The sequence below is a fragment of the Myxine glutinosa genome, chromosome 12 (genome assembly GCF_964187855.1).
Source record: "Myxine glutinosa chromosome 12, kmMyxGlut1.1, whole genome shotgun sequence".
Lineage (NCBI taxonomy): Eukaryota > Metazoa > Chordata > Myxini > Myxiniformes > Myxinidae > Myxine > Myxine glutinosa.
Window position 1 is genome coordinate 46,337,419 of NC_136272.1, and position 16,101 is coordinate 46,353,519.

The 16,101-nt window shown below is 43.6% G+C and overlaps 1 protein-coding gene across 2 annotated transcripts in view; it reads right to left on the reverse strand.

The window, feature by feature from the left end:
• Positions 1 to 196: 196 nt before the first annotated feature.
• APLF (aprataxin and PNKP like factor) overlaps positions 197 to 16,101 on the reverse strand; it is a 45,064-nt gene continuing 29,159 nt past the window's right edge. The window contains exons 3-10 of one of the 2 annotated variants that reach the window (XM_068132543.2): positions 15,474 to 15,658; positions 8,365 to 8,518; positions 8,121 to 8,226; positions 6,922 to 7,037; positions 6,540 to 6,823; positions 6,260 to 6,376; positions 6,117 to 6,163; positions 197 to 3,423 (exon numbers count right to left, since the gene is read on the reverse strand). In XM_068132543.2, coding sequence (XP_067988644.2) covers positions 3,167 to 3,423; positions 6,117 to 6,163; positions 6,260 to 6,376; positions 6,540 to 6,823; positions 6,922 to 7,037; positions 8,121 to 8,226; positions 8,365 to 8,518; positions 15,474 to 15,658 — 1,266 coding nt within the window. In that variant the 3' untranslated portion in view covers positions 197 to 3,166. Of the gene's footprint in view, positions 3,424 to 6,116; positions 6,164 to 6,259; positions 6,377 to 6,539; positions 6,824 to 6,921; positions 7,041 to 8,120; positions 8,227 to 8,364; positions 8,519 to 15,473; positions 15,659 to 16,101 lie in introns of both variants that reach the window. The other variant, XM_068132542.2, reaches the window with a different exon arrangement.

The window sequence follows — 16,101 nt, forward strand, 5'->3', positions numbered from 1 at the left end:
TTAGCCATTGATGCTAACCTATGGGACTCCTATGGTTCCTGCTCTATCGTCTTAAATGCTGAGTGACAAGTAAAGGAGCAGCACCGTACCATTTTTGCCTTTGGTATGACTCGGCTGGGCTTTGAACCGCTGACTTCGCAGACTCGGAGCAGACTCTCCAACAATAACACCACTGGGACTGGTCACCAAAACGGAATATTCATGAGAAAAACTCTTTTATTATAAACACAAAGGAGCTTTATTCTTTAGAATATGCAGTAATTCGATAATGTTCTTATTTAAATTAAAATTGTTTCGCATGACAACAGCAATGCCTTGTTTTTCAAGAAAAACAAATAAAGTGCACTTCAGTCTGTCGACTCGACAGATGAGAAGACTGATGCACGAGTCTCTTTTAAACATGTGAAACACCACCATGGTCACAGATTGTTGTTTGACTCCATTTTCGGTTTTGGCCACTGATGACGTCATGACGCACGAGCAGCGATGTTTCGAGGGGCGTGTGTCATTTACAGGACATCAGGGGTGTGTTCAATTACCAAGCGGCTTGCTAGCGCTCGCCAAGCCAGCCATTCCTTATCGACGGTTTCAAATGGAGTGCTTAAGCCACTTGGAAAGCACTCTACAACTGAACACACTCTGTTGGATAGGTTTGGAGCTCTTTTACTACGGAAGAGAAATCATCAGTTCTCCATCCTTCCTTACATTGCTCGAGTCGTGAGAGTAATATCGATGAACCGCCTTGGATGGATGATTATCTGTTTTATATGATCACATCAGCAGCACAGTCATCACCAACACACATCAGAGAAGATGCAGATTCTCTTCGTCAGCAAACAAGTCAGCAATACACAAAAGCACAAAACATTTAACCCTAACTGAACCGGGTGACTTTGAGCTTTCTCTGACTGATCTCGGCCGATGGTCTGATGAACTCGAAACTTTGCACGCGCATAGATCGATCATCACGCAATGAACACGATGGTAAAATTGTTTTTTTTCATGGTAATTTGTCTAATTATTGCCCAATTCTCTTATTCTATAATTTTTCTGTATGACTCAAACAACATGCTGAAACACTCGGAAGATATTACAGGCCAATTAATTTACACCATCAGTGTCCTAATGCATGTAGCCCTTATTCACATGTGTTTGTTGTACATAAACATGTGCAAAAATTGCAGTTTTTTTTTTAGGACATTTGACACCTACTAATTGTCATGTGCCACCTGACCGGAAGTTCAATTTGGACATATGAGGTATCAAAATTAGTTTGCGCAAGACCCGAGAGAAAAAAAAAAAGTCATGAAAAATGTCGAGGGTGCCTCCCCCAACTACCCCTCCTCTCCCAGGGCAATTAGGGTTAAACAGCGGACTGTAGGATATATGTAATTACTTTCGTCGCCGAAGGTGGATGGAGGTTGCGTTTTCACCTGTCTGTCTGCCTGTGAGTAGGATACCTCAAAATTATGCACAGATTCGGACAAAACTTGGCAGACAGTTTGGGTGTGTGACGAGGATGAATTAATTAGATTTTAGTGAAGATCCGGATCGGGATACTATAATTTTTGAAGTGATTCTTCACCATTGAGAGATAGGGCCAAAAACGATATACAGTACACAGTAGTACGATATTTCAAAATGTTTTGTATGGATTATGACAAAACCCGGTAGATGAGTTGGTTAAGTGACAATAACAAGTCCATTCGATTTTGGTTCAGGTGTAGATGCAGATCCGGTCTATCAGTGGGATACAACATGCATTTTAAGGCCATGTTCCCTGCTAGAGCGGGGGTTAGCCTTGCGGTCCCCATGACAATCTTCTCCATTTTGCCCTATTTTCTGCATCTCTCCTTGTTAACCCCCTTGCCCGCATTTCTTCTTCCACCATCTTTAGCCAAGTCTTTCTCGGTCTTCCCCGTCCTCTACTTCCTTCTACATTAACTTCCATCACTCTTCTCATCCAGTCACTTTCATCCTTCCTCAATACATGACCAAACCATCTCAACCTGTTCCTCTTCACAGCATCAATCACAGGCAATATTCCCATCATCTTCCACAATTCATCATTTGTCTTCCTCTCTCTCAACGATACTCCGCACATCCATCGAACCATTCGCATTTCCACCCTTTCCAGCCTTCGTTGCTGCTCTACGTTCATTACCCATGTCTCACTCCCATAAATCATAACACTTCTCACACATGCAGCATACACCTTTCCCTTCAGCTTCAGCGACACTCTCCTCCTCATCAGCATGCCACTCAGTTCCCGAAACTTCTTCCATGCACATCTCACTCGAGCAACCGTTGCCGAGTCTGATCCACCTTCTGATTCCACCTTTTTGGGATACAAAACGTAAACTGTTCAGGCTTGAGGAGGTATGCGCTCTACCAAGTACCGTTCCAGTTTCCATCTTAGAGGCTGTTCCTACATGAAAATATTAAACTTGTAGTGTTATTTCATCAGGGGCAGCCTGTAATATGCTTCTTCTTCTTTTTTTACATTCACCATTTTGTTTTTCAATCATTCTTGCTCAATGGTTTCGTTAAAAAAAACATTGGCGTCTGTTCCCATTTTGCCAGCAAAAAAGGGGAAAGGACCAAAAAATGATGGAAACGATCCGTGGATTAGGCTAAACTGCGTGCCCCGTCTGCTAGATATCAAATATCCCTCGGTGCCTTGTAAAAGGTATTATCCACCATGTGACGTACACTGGACAAATTCAAATTTCCTGCCCGAACCTAACATGTAGGAGGAGTGATCAAATGGAAACCTGTTCAGGATTGGTTCTCCACCATGGACATTGCTTGAGTAGAACAGATGCTCTGGAAACAGTTTAGAGTCATCACAACCTGGGTTGTCCCTGGATTCCTGGGTTGTCCCTGCTAAAACATCCCACTATCTCTCAAAAGGAGTCGGCTATTAGGTGCCTCGTACCCGAGCCAATTTCGGTTTGTATATTTTTGGGGATTTTCAAGGTATGCAAGGTAGATTATGTCAATGGTAAGATTGGGTTTCGTAAATTGAAAATAAGTAATTTGATAGGCTAAGTTAATATGGAGCAAATGAAGAACAGCCATGATGGGCCTTCTTCATCCAACATTCCTTGTACATCCTCATATACCCTTTACATAGCAAGGCATCTCGCGTCAGCACTTTAAAACTTTAAACGCGGCGACGTTTCACAAATTCTTTAGCTTCATCCACCAGAGTGTCTATATCTTCAGCCTCCTCATTGTCATCAGTGTCACTGTCACGTTTGACAAATTGTTTAGCATCTTCAACCTCATCGTCATTCTCCGCTGGACACCACTCAGGGTCTGCACTCTTCTCTTCCTCTTCACCCTCATCCGAGTCATCCACGTCATCCACAACGAACATATCGTTCGAGTCATATCCACACCTTGAACCAACATGGCTCGCTGTAAACCGAGACAGCAACGAGAAGCTTTCAGATTGGGTGCCTGCATTCATTTTTGAATTCTTTGCCTTGGGTGTTAATTTAATTTTCTAGGGGTCTGACTATGGGTCTTCTTGAATTCTTTGCTTTGCTAGCTTCATTAGCTGGGGGTGCAGCTGTGCCATTGATGCAGCTCCCCCTGTAGGTTAGAGGAGGAAATTGTTCAGAGCGTCAGAGATGGTTCACTTTCTCTACATGAAGGACACTGTGGTATCTTTAACGTCCCCCAACTAATGCTGGCAGAGGGGAAGTCAAGTTTAATGTCCATCCGAGTAATGACACACACATTGAATCACCCTGCCTATGAAACATTGGGATGGCAGTTTATAGCTGGGTCGGGATTTGAACCCAGGTTAGACAGCTCAGAGGTGAGTGTGCGTACCTCTCGACTATCCTACTAGCTCCATACTGCATCATTCCTGCTACTCTCACTGGCATCCCCCAGCATATGAGAGCTACAGTCACGTGAAAAAGTAAGTACACCCCATGTAAAGTTTTGACTTTTTCAACATATTTCAACATACAGCTATTTGATCTTCATTTCAACAATATTGATAGATAAAGGTGATATAATATAACAAATACCATGAAACGTTTACATATTGTAGTCCATTGTATAAATTAAATAAACATGAATGCAAATTTCACATGTGGAAAAATTAAGTACACCTTTGGCTCTAATAGGTGGTATTGTCCCCTTTGGCAGAAACAACCTCAAGTAGGCGTTTCTTATAACTGTCTACCAGTCTCTGACATCGACTGGGAGAAATTTTTGCCCACTCCTCCAGGCAGAATTATTTCAGCTGTGCGATGTTTGAGGGGTTTCTTGCATGCACAGCTCGTTTCAAATCCCCCCCCACAACATCTCGATGGGATTTAGATCCGGGCTTTGACTTGGCAATTCCAAAATGAATGTCTTTTTCTTCCATTTCTCCATTTCTTTCTTTTCAGCCATTCCTTGGTGGATTTACTGGTATGTTTAGGGTCATTGTCATGTTGCAAGGTCCACCTTCGGTTGAGCTTCAACTTGCCGACAGATGGCCTCACATTATCCTCAAGCACCCTCTGGTACAATGAAGAATTCATCGTGGATTCTATGATTTTGAGCTGCCCAGGCCCTGATGCAGCAAAGCTGCCCCAAACCATAATATTTCCACCACCATGCTTTACAGTTGGTATCAGGTTCCTGTGGTCAAATGCTGTCTTTGGTTTTCGCCAAACATGTCTTCTGGTACTGTGGCCAAATAGCTCTACCTTTGACTTATCTGTCCAGAGCACATTGTTCCAGAAGTGTTGGTCTTTGCCTCGGTGTTCATCGGCAAACTTTAGTCTTGCCCTGATGTTCTTTCTGGACAGCAAAGGTTTCCTCCTGGCACACCTCCCATGTAGATCAAATTTGTGCAGCCTCTTTCTAATGGTAGACTCGTGCACTTTGACATCAACAGTGGCAAGAGCTCCCTGTAGGTCCTGTGATGACATTCTGGGGTTCTTCGAGACTTCTTTCAGCATCTTGCGGTCTGCTCTCAGGCTGAACTTGCTGGAGCGGCCTGGCCTGAACAAGTTGGCAATTGTTTGGAATCTTCTCCACTTGTAGATGATCTTCCGGACAGTCGAATGATTGATTTCAAATTGTTTGGAGATCTTTTTAAATCCCTTCCCAGACTCGTAGGCATCTATAACCTTCTTTCTGAAGGCCTCAGAGACCTCTTTTGATCTAGGCATGGTGACGCTGCACACTTCAACAACAAAGAGCAAACCAAACTAAATGTCTGAGGTTTAAATAAGACAGGTTCCTCCAAGATCCTCTCTAACGATGTTCTAATCATTTGCACCTGAGCTGGTGCACCTGATTCTAATTTTAGGTATTTGAAGTAGTGATAAATGTAGGGGTGTACTTACTTTTTCCACATGCGAAATTTGCATTTATGTTTATTTAAATTATACAATGGACTACAAAATGTAAATAAACCACCGTTTAGAGGCCATTTTTCCCTGCAAAGCGGGGGTTGACCTTTTCGGGGACCGTGGTTGTTGTTGTTTTTTTTTGGTCCCCTTTTTGAAGCAATGTTTTACGGCCGGATGCCCTTCCTGCCGCCAACCCTGTTTGTCGCCTTTTTACGATAAACAGGGAATTACCAGTGTACTAGTACTCAATTTGCCGACCTCGGAAGGATGACAGGCTGAGTCAACCCCCCTGGCGTTAATTCAGCGATCGACTGGGATTCGAACCCAGGATCCTGGGATCCTAAGCTGGCACCCTAGCCGCTAGCCCAACACCAGGGACTACAAAATGTAAATGTTTCATGATATTTGTTATATTATTTCACCTTTATCTATCAATATTGTTGAAATGAAGATCAAATAGCTGTATGTTGAAATATGTTGAAAAAGTCAAAACTTTACATGGGGTGTACTTACTTTTTCACGTGACTGTATCTTGCTGTTGTTAATAAAGTCCCATTAACATCCTATGTTACAACAGACAAATCTTCGTAATGAACTTGCTCTTTGAGTAAATAAAAAATACACTCTGCACTTCACCTTGCTAATAAAATCCAAGCAAGTGGAAACATAAATAATGGAAGGAAAGTACAAAGGAAGAATAAATGGAAGGAATGTACAAAGCTGTTTATCATTCAGATGTTGTCCACACACCTGGTTGGGTGGTGTGTTGAAAATCTCGCTTGTGCTGGGGGTTCTGCCTGTGGTGCACAAACACAGAGCCCCTTGGTCTATTTAGATGAAATACAGCATGGGTGATTGTCAATTGGGGTGTATTTGGACAACGGAGGGTGTACCTGTAGCATGCTGTACCATAAGGACATTGGGGCTGGTTATTTTGGGGTTTGGCATCCTCTTTCTTATAATCTGGATCGCCAGGATGGCTGCACTCTGTAAAATGTACCGGATTCTTCCTGCATACAGGTCAAGACAGTTGTGAAGGTAAAGTTGCCTCAAGAGGAGAAGCTGAGATAAAGTACGTGCAAAAACCACAAAAACCATAATTGGAAGAAATAGGAAACAGTGCAAGCACGTGTAAAGCTACGTAACACAGCCTCTCTGAACAAACCGGCACACCTGTAGCAACTTCTGCCATAAGAACAAGGTGTACGGCAATTGATTGGCATTTGGTTGTCTATCTGCTGGACCAAGGGAACAGCTGGCTCATCTGATTCGTCTTCAGGAGTGGCCGAATCTCTAGCAGGTACTGTGGCTGGAGAGTCTGATTTCCCATCCAGTGGGTCAGATGCCAATAATGTATTGGTAGCTTCAGCAGACTCTTCTTCATTTACAGATTCATTTCCCCCATCCTCTGTGATGTGTAGCCAATGAGGTGTCGTAAAAATCTGCTCACCGTCAGCCTATAAACAAACAGGTGCTGCGGGTGAGTATAATCATGGTCGTTCTGATCCCAATTTGATTGGGGTAAGTAACACATGTTACGATTGTGATGTCATACCTGCTCATCCGGCTCCCATTGCTGCTGCTGATACTCACTCGCAGTGCCGTTCCCTTGCAAGGTGGATGCCATACGTCCTTTTTGTGGCGTTCTCTTGCTTGAAGTCCGACCACTTCCTGCTTTGGATAGTTAGATTGAAAAGCTTACTGTGTTTTATTATTTTTTTCTATACAAGATCGAGGGTCGTGTAACATTAATCACAAAAAAAAACAAAAAACGGACACCCAAAACATACAATAAAGGGAACGGGAGACAAGATGGGGAGAGAGAGGGAAGCACAAGTACAACGGCAGAGAACAGGGAGATCTGTGGGAGGGAGAAGGTTTGAGGGGAGGAGGCATGTGAAGGGGGTGGGGGGTGGGAGAGGTATAAAACACATGGACACTGCTACGACTTCCAGGAAAGAAGTCGGTATTTCAAAAAAGTGGATCTGGAGTGAATTAACGGGGGTAGAAAAGATCAAGGTTTTGGATGGGGGAAGATAAGAGATGGTGGTGAACAGCTGTTTTAAAGACCTGGAGGGTGGAGTGGGATTGAAGGGAGTGTGGGAGTTTGTTCCAGAGGTGGGAGAAAAGAGGAATGAAAGAGTGAACGTGAGCAGAGAGCCGAGATTTTGGCAATTTCACCAGAAAGTATTTATTCAATTCACAGATTTCCCTGTAAAACCAGTGAAAGATATTCCTTAGTAATATCCAGGGCTGACAGGTTGGCACAGAGGTGCGCACACTCGCCGCTAAGCTATCTAGCCTGGGTTCGAATCCCGACCCAACTATAAACTGCCATCCTGGTGTTTCACAGGCAGGGGGATTCATGAATGCGTGCGCCGTCCCGAGGATAGACGTTAAACGGATGTGCCGGCTACCGGCATTGGTTGGTGGAGGTTATAGATCCCATGGTGTCCTTCGTGAGGAGTAGGCGAACTATCACCGGCACAATGAACAAATTCCAAGTTCCTGCCCTAACCAGTCGAGGGCTCAATTTGACAATGTTTCAATTTAACCAACCCACTGATCATATCTGTTCATTAAATGATAGTCGACTGTAGCAGCAACACCAGTGAGATTATAGATTCAATAAAAGTCAAGTTTGTTCTAAAGACACACAACAAATATCTACCATCGATTACAACAATAATCCGTAACAATTACCTGCAATTCCTACTCTTTTCCAGATTTTGACCATGCGCAGCACAAACTCACCTGGTCGTGCGGAGCGGCTGCTGGAGATCCCTGTGGGGCCTGTGCTGCGTGAAGGGTTCACGGCATCCAGCATCCACTTGGGTAAACATCGCTTGGCGGGAGCTCCCTGACAGGAAGGTAAGGAGACCCACAAGATGTGTGGACTATCACGGGATGATGGGTTTGTAAAGCCATGGAGTATTAGATGGTTCGTTCAATCTAACATAGATGTTATTTTATTCATTTCTGACAATTTTACTCGTACCTTTGCTTGTGGTAAATCATGTGGTTCTCCACTGGTTACGGTATCCAATTCCTCCTGGGGCCTTGGGGGAACCACTGGATCCATCTCTGTTTCTCCGCACATGCGGACAACGCCATTTTCCTCCGAACTCAGCAAGTTATCACAGATGGTTTCTCTGAAGGTATCGGACCAGAGATGGAGGCTGTCCATAATCATGTCATCACGTTGCAGCTTGTGATTAAAATAATTAATAAACTACAGAGGTTCCAGGGAACCTGAACTCAACTGGTCTATATCAATATGGTTAGAATATGCATAATAGAACCACAAACTATGTGACTGTTTGTCTGTCACACGATTTTTGTCCACAGTTTTGAAGCAATCGGTTTTTTGTGTATGTAGGTGACCGGCTAAGGACAGCGACGCACATTTTTGATTAGAATCCGGACCTAGATACTCGATATATAGCACGATCTAGATACTCGGGCCAAAATCGATATATAGCGTGACATTTCAAAACATTGTGGACGACTTATGGCAAAACCTTATGGTTTATATGTGCTAAAAATATATGACAAAAATTGATTTTTTAATATGGCCGCCCTGCCGCGCCCATTTTTGGGCGTGGTTTGGGCGCCCAAATGCAATCCCAAACTAGTTTATGTTTTAAAGATGCTGCATAACAAGTTTAATCAAATTACATCAATATTTGTGACTTTTAGAGCGCAGACGTCGAATTGTTTACAGACGACAGACAGACAGACAGACAGACGACAGACGGACGACGGACACTGGGTGTCGACAAAAACTCAGCTGGACATAGTCCAGTTGAGTTAAAAAGTTTAAAATCTAAACACATACTTTGAACTGCTACGTTTGTCCAGCAAATTGTAGATGGAAAGTGCAAGTTTATATATTTTTTAAATCAATGAAGTCGCCATTGCCCGAACTCTAAATTGTCAAATTGCAAATTCTTGCAATAACCTTCAGTGGGCGCAGCATCAGTGGCAATGCCGCACACCTGCGAGAACCTATCCTAAATGTATCAAAGTGCTGCATTGGAAAGACGATCAACTGAGTGAAATTATGATACAAAACCAAATGATTCGTTTGGCATTCCCATCTGAGACCTTAACACACGATTATGGGTTCCCACGTTCTAATTCCAACAAAAAACTAGAAAGACACTCGGTAGAGCACATACCTCCACCAGGCTGAACTGCGAGCGTGTTGCATCCCAACGGTAGGTGAGATCCAGATCCTGATCTTCACCAAAAGCGAATCAATTCGTCCTTGTCAAACATCCAACATGTCCACCAAGTATCGTCCAAATCCGTCCAAATCCGTCCAAATTTTTGAGACATGCTAAGTATCGTTTTTGACCCTGTCTCTCAATGTTGACGAACAACTTAAAAAAACAACAAACCTTTAGAGGCCATTTTTCCCCGCAGAGCAGAGGTTGGCCTTTATCGGGCACCTTGTTCCCCTTTTTGAAGCAATGTTTTATGGCCGAATCCCCTTCCTGCCGCCAACCATGTTAGTCGCCTCTTGCGACACACAGGGAATTACCAGTGAACTGGTACTCAAATTGCCGACCTCGGAAGGATGGTCAGACCGAGTCAACCCACCTGGCGTTAATTCAGCGATCAATCGGGATTCGAACCGGGGATCCTAGGATCCCAAGCCGGCACCCTAACCGCTAAGCCAACACCAGGCTTCTTGACGAACTTCTTGGTTGACGAACAACTTGAAAAATAAAAAATAAATTCTCGTATCTGGATCTTCACCAAAATCGAATCAATTCGTCCTTGTCACACATCCAACATGTCCACCAAGTATCGTCCAAATCCGTCCAAATCCGTCCAAATTTTTGAGGCATGCTAAGTATCGTTTTTGACCCTGTCTCTCAATGTTGACGAACAACTTAAAAAAACAACAAACCTTTAGAGGCCATTTTTCCCCGCAGAGCAGAGGTTGGCCTTTATCGGGCACCTTGTTCCCCTTTTTGAAGCAATGTTTTATGGCCGAATCCCCTTCCTGCCGCCAACCATGTTGGTCGCCTCTTGCGACACACAGGGAATTACCAGTGAACTGGTACTCAAATTGCCGACCTCGGAAGGATGGCAGACCGAGTCAACCCACCTGGCGTTAATTCAGCGATCGATCGGGATTCGAACCCGGGATCCTAGGACCCCAAGCCGGCACCCTAACCGCTAAGCCAACACCAGGCTTCTTGACGAACTTCTTGGTTGACGAACAACTTGAAAAATAAAAAATAAATTCTCGTATCTGCATCCGGATCTTCACCAAAATCGAATCAATTCGTCCTTGTCACACAGCCAACCTGTTCACCAGGTAGAACCTCCACCAGGCTGAGGTAGAAATCATTCCAACACACTCTGATGCACTCTCGTTACCAATCCTACGCTCCTCCATATAATCTCTTTTCATATAGTCAGAAAGTACTTCTCTCTGGACACAAGGAAAACGTGGCATTCCACCTCGTATGTTGAAGGAGTGTGCTTCAGAACTTGCACCCGTGCTCGCTCGTTTGTTTCACTTCTGTTTACAAAACAAAACTTTTCCTCTTTCCTGGAAACATGCCTTAATAGAAAGAAGGGTGATCATTCAAACCCTTCCGACTACCATCCTATTGCTCTGACTTGTACTATTTCCAAAGTCTTTGAATGTCTTCTGAATTCCCATTTCCTCAAGAATCTTGAATCTCAGTCTTCATTCTGACCATCAATATGGCTTTCGCAAGGTGAGTTCTACTGGTAACATCCTTTCCTATATTACAAATATCTGGTTTTCTTACCTGAGAGACTTTGGTGAATACTTTTCTGTATCCCCTCGGAGGTGCGTATGCAGCCTGTGGCTGCTGGTTGCATCATTTTCTGGTGACGTGGCTGCCGCTGAATCAAGTGAATGCTTCTACGCCTCAATTTCTTTATAAAACTCTTCAACTTTCCCAGTTCCTTTGAAGGCTCTACGATTTTACCACTGAATACAGTAAACATACCTGGTATGACTGAAACATCAATTCTACCTTGAAACCTCACATCTACTATAAACGAATGAGGTGTGTGTGTGTGTGTGTGTGTGTGTGTGTGTGTGTGTGTTTTGTGGGGAGTTCTATTGGAGTTTCTGATGTGGATTGTGAGACACAGAAATGATCATCATGATCTCCTGAGTTCATTAGGATAATTAATTACAAAGAATCCGGAAGAACTCCCATTAGGTTTTAAATGCACGCCATGTTAAGGTGTATGGAACAGTTTAATAAGTCATGGCATGGTATTCCAATTACAAATTAAATAACAAAAACAATGACATTGTAACAAAGCATTTATTAATTAATACTAATAATATTAACAACAATAGAAATAGTTGTATCATTTAGCAATAACAATAACGAACATATCCTCCTCCCTCAATCCACAACCCTCCTCCCCCCCCCACATCTGACCTAGCCCAATCACATCTGGGTTTGGTGAAAGGTACGCTAATGCTCAAGCACTACAGCAGGCAGGTATGCTACAAGGCCATGAAGAGCAACGACAGTTAGGTTCAATGGACGAATTGGCCCTCTAGTTGTACAAATAGCTAAGTCTAAGAAACTGGGAACCCTGGTCAGATGTCGAAGATTCGTATCGTTTTAATAGTTGCTCGGATAACAACAACAACAACATGCATTTTAAAGGCCATTTTCCCTGCTAGAGCGGGGGTTAGCCTTGCGGTCCCCATGACAATCTTCTCCATTTTGCCCTATTTTCTGCATCTCTCCTTGTTAACCCCCTTGCCCACATTTCTTCTTCCACCATCTTTAGCCAAGTCTTTCTCGGTCTTCCCCGTCTTCTACTTCCTTCTACATTCATTTCCATCACTCTTCTCAACCAGTCACTTTCATCCTTCCTCAACACATGACCAAACCATCTCAACCTGTTCCTCTTCACAGTATCAATCACAGGCTCTATTCCCATCGTCTTTCGCAATTCATCATTTGTCTTCCTCTCTCTCAACGATACTCTGCACATCCGTCGAACCATTCGCATTTCCAGCCCTTTCCAACCATCGTTGCTGCTCTACGTTCATTACCCATGTCTCGCTCCCATAAATCATAATACTTCTCACACATGCAGCATACACCTTTCCCTTCAGCTTCAACGACACTCCCCTCATCATCAGCACGCCACTCAATTCCCGAAACTTCTTCCATGCACATCTCACTCGAGCAACCGTTGCCGAGTCTGATCCACCTTCTCCATTCAGCATGTCTCCGAGGTAGCAAAATGTTTTCACACCTTCCAGCTTCACGCCATCTCCAAGATCCAACTCAACATTTCCTCCATCTGCAGCTCGCTCTGTGCACACCTTACATTTGAATGTAGCTGCCACACTGGTTAATGACCCTCTCAGACCACTACATTTTTGATGAACCCACTCAGCGCACATTGTACATTGAATGGAGTTCACTCCGACACCCTTCCTACACACAGCACAGAGCCACTTCCCAGTTCTTTCCACCTCACCACATGCTTTACCACTTGCCATCACCTTCGTCTTTCCGATATTCACCTTCAGACCTTTTGTCTCTATACATTCCTTCCACGTGTTCATCTTTTCCTTCAGTCCATCCATACTTTCCGCAATCAACACCAGATCATCTGCATACAACAACTCCCACGGTAAACCCTCCTTTACGTTCTGAGCCAGCACCTCCATCACAGCTACAAATAGTAGTGGACTTAGTACCGACCCCTGATGCACTCCCACCTTCACCTCAAACTCACCACTGTTCCCGTCCTTCGTCCTTACAGCTGTGCGCGCTCTTTTGTACATTGCCATCACTACTCTGATCAACCATTCCTCCACTCCTAACTTCCTCAATGCCCATGTCAATACTTTGCCTGGAACCCGATCGAATGCTTTCTCCAGATCAACAAACCCAAGAAACAACTTCTTCCTCTTCTCCATGTACTTCTCCTGCAACTGCCTCACAATGAAAAGCGCGTCTGTCGTTCCTCTTCCTGGCATGAATCCAAACTGCATTTCGTCGATCTTCACTTTCTTCCTTATCCTCCTCTCCAACACCCTTTCCAATACCTTCATTCCATGCTCCAATAACTTTATCGCTCGGTACGAGCCACACTCCAGAGGGTCACCTTTCCCCTTGTATAGAGGGACGAGGGTACTCAGTTCCCAATCCACTGGAATGCGGCCTTCTTTCACCACTCGGCCTTTCACCACTGCTCGGATAATATAAATAATTGATTTGTCCTCGTGTCGAGAACTTCTCTCACATCTGGCAGGTTCTAGCTCTACATATTTACCTGACAGAGTCAAGTCTAAAGCAATCTGACTAATCAACTCTCCCTGCAATCTTACCGCTCAAAACCCGACCCACATTAATTACTCTGTAATGTTGGCTTTTTCCTGTTTATATAGATATTATTTTGGTTTCTGCTCCCAAGAAATGGCTACCTGTATACTTCCGCCAATAGTTAGACCATAAACACTCAACAAGCCTCCACGTCACATGATTATTGTGTGACCATTGGCAACTCAAGTTGGGCCATTGTGGTTTGTTTTTTTCCCCCTTCTGTGCTAAGCTCTGGAATTATTTACTTTCTTATGTCTTTCCGAACAGTTATGACCTGCCATTTTCAAAAGGCAGGTTTTCCACTTCCTCAAAAACTCTTAGATTACTTTTCCTTCTCTTCACTTCTCTATTTCTGCAGTTTTTTTTTTGTTTAATTCAAAGCCTGGCCTCGATGAGGATGATACCGTCCCGTGATTGGAGCCTTTAACATAATAAAAAAAAAAAATAGAAATCCCATATAATGTGCGTTTGTCCATTGTGTACTGATGTGCTTGCAATTCACGTTAAAAGTACAAATGACCTCCACTAATGTCCTTGTTCTGCATGTGATGTATACACATACAATGATATTAAATGATAGTTGAGAGGTTTGTCTGAAGAGTTAACTCTGCATGAACTTGAGCAATTGAAAGGTTATGGTGGAAGAATATAAATTGGAGGCAACAAAGGGAAATAAATCCATTGGAAGTTTAAAAAGTTCCAGCTTTTCTCTTCCGTGAGGCTCAATTTATGTAAAACCACAACGGTAGTTTTCAACATAGCGACGTCGACCGATATGGCTCCACCCACATTATTACATCATTATACATACTTGTCCAAGTTTGATTTAAATCCACTTTGCTGTTCTCAAGTATCACAATTTTATCTGACATGACCTCTGACCTATTGATGCCAAAATCGAATCAGTTCATCTTTGCATCATAATATATACCTACACCAAGTTTAGTCAAAATCCCATCACTGATTCACAAGTTATCGCCGTAACAGAATTTTTACCTAATGGAACATCTGACCTTTGACCTTTTTTTTTTCTTTTTTTTTATATACAGAATCGAGGCTCGTGAAAGAGCTAACATTTATCACAAAAAAAAAAAAATCAAACAGACAAACAAAATATATAAAAAGAGGGAGCGGTAGACAAGATGGGGAGAGAAGGGGAAGCACATAAACTCAACATTTGAGAGCAGGAACATCGGGAGATGTGCGGGAGGGAGAGGGCTTGGGGGGAGGCGGCATGGGAAGTGGAGGGGGGGGGGGGGGGAATTATAAACACAAGGACACAAAGGACTTCCAGGAAGTTGGTATTTCAAAAAAGTGGATTTGGGGTGAAATTAGCGGGGGTAGAAAAGATCAAGGTTTTGGATGGGGGAAGATAAGAGATGGTGGTGAACAGCTGTTTTAAAGACCTGGAGGGAGGAGTGGGATTGAAGAGAGTGAGGGAGTTTGTTCCAGAGGCGGGAGAAAAGAGGAATGACGGCGTGAAGGTGAGCAGAGAGTCTTGATTTTGGCAGTTTAACAAAACCTCTTGACCCCATAATAACGACCTCTTGACCCCATAATCAAATCAGTTCATCTTTACGTCATTATACATACTTGTACCAAGTTTGACTTGGATCCCTTCAGCCGGTAAGTTATCGCAGTAATGAGAACCTATCACGGACGAACAGACGGACAGACAACCCACAAACATAATGCCTCCGGCGACGTCGTCAGGGGAGACATAAAAAGAAAATACTTGGATACTCACCCTTTAGAAAAGCCACCTTCATCGATATGAACTACCTCATAGATGTGCGTGTCAGGAAGAAGACCAAATATGTCTCCGGGACGTAGATCCTTGCTGCTACCCTGCAGGACGGGTTCCAGTTCTTGTGGAAGCTCACCATTGTGGACAGCCTCTCGTGGAATGTAGAAGCAAGGGTTTACATGTGTCTGATAGGAGGCAAGCAGACAACACAGCAGTGGATGCCTCAAGTACCACAGTTCCCTGTACAAATCGAGAAAATATATTTTCTTTCTACAACTATTTGTTTTGTACAACTTGGTTACAATCAAAACATCTCAGAGACATGAGATAACTGGATATTAACAGGTTGGACAAGTTTGCAAAGCATCAAACAAGGAACACCAGGAATAACAAGGAACCTTGATGCAGAAGGAGGCCATTTGGCCCATCATGTCTACGCGACACCGACGTCAGACCAACACATCCATCTCAGGCCACAGACCCAATCTCAATAGGAGGGAGGAGGGAGGTTTATTTTTTGGTGGAGAGAGGGAGCAGGACCCAGGCACAGACATCAGGGATAGGGCCCTCCTGCAGACATCAATCAGTCACGACACATGGAAGCTATAACTCAACCACACGCAAGCTA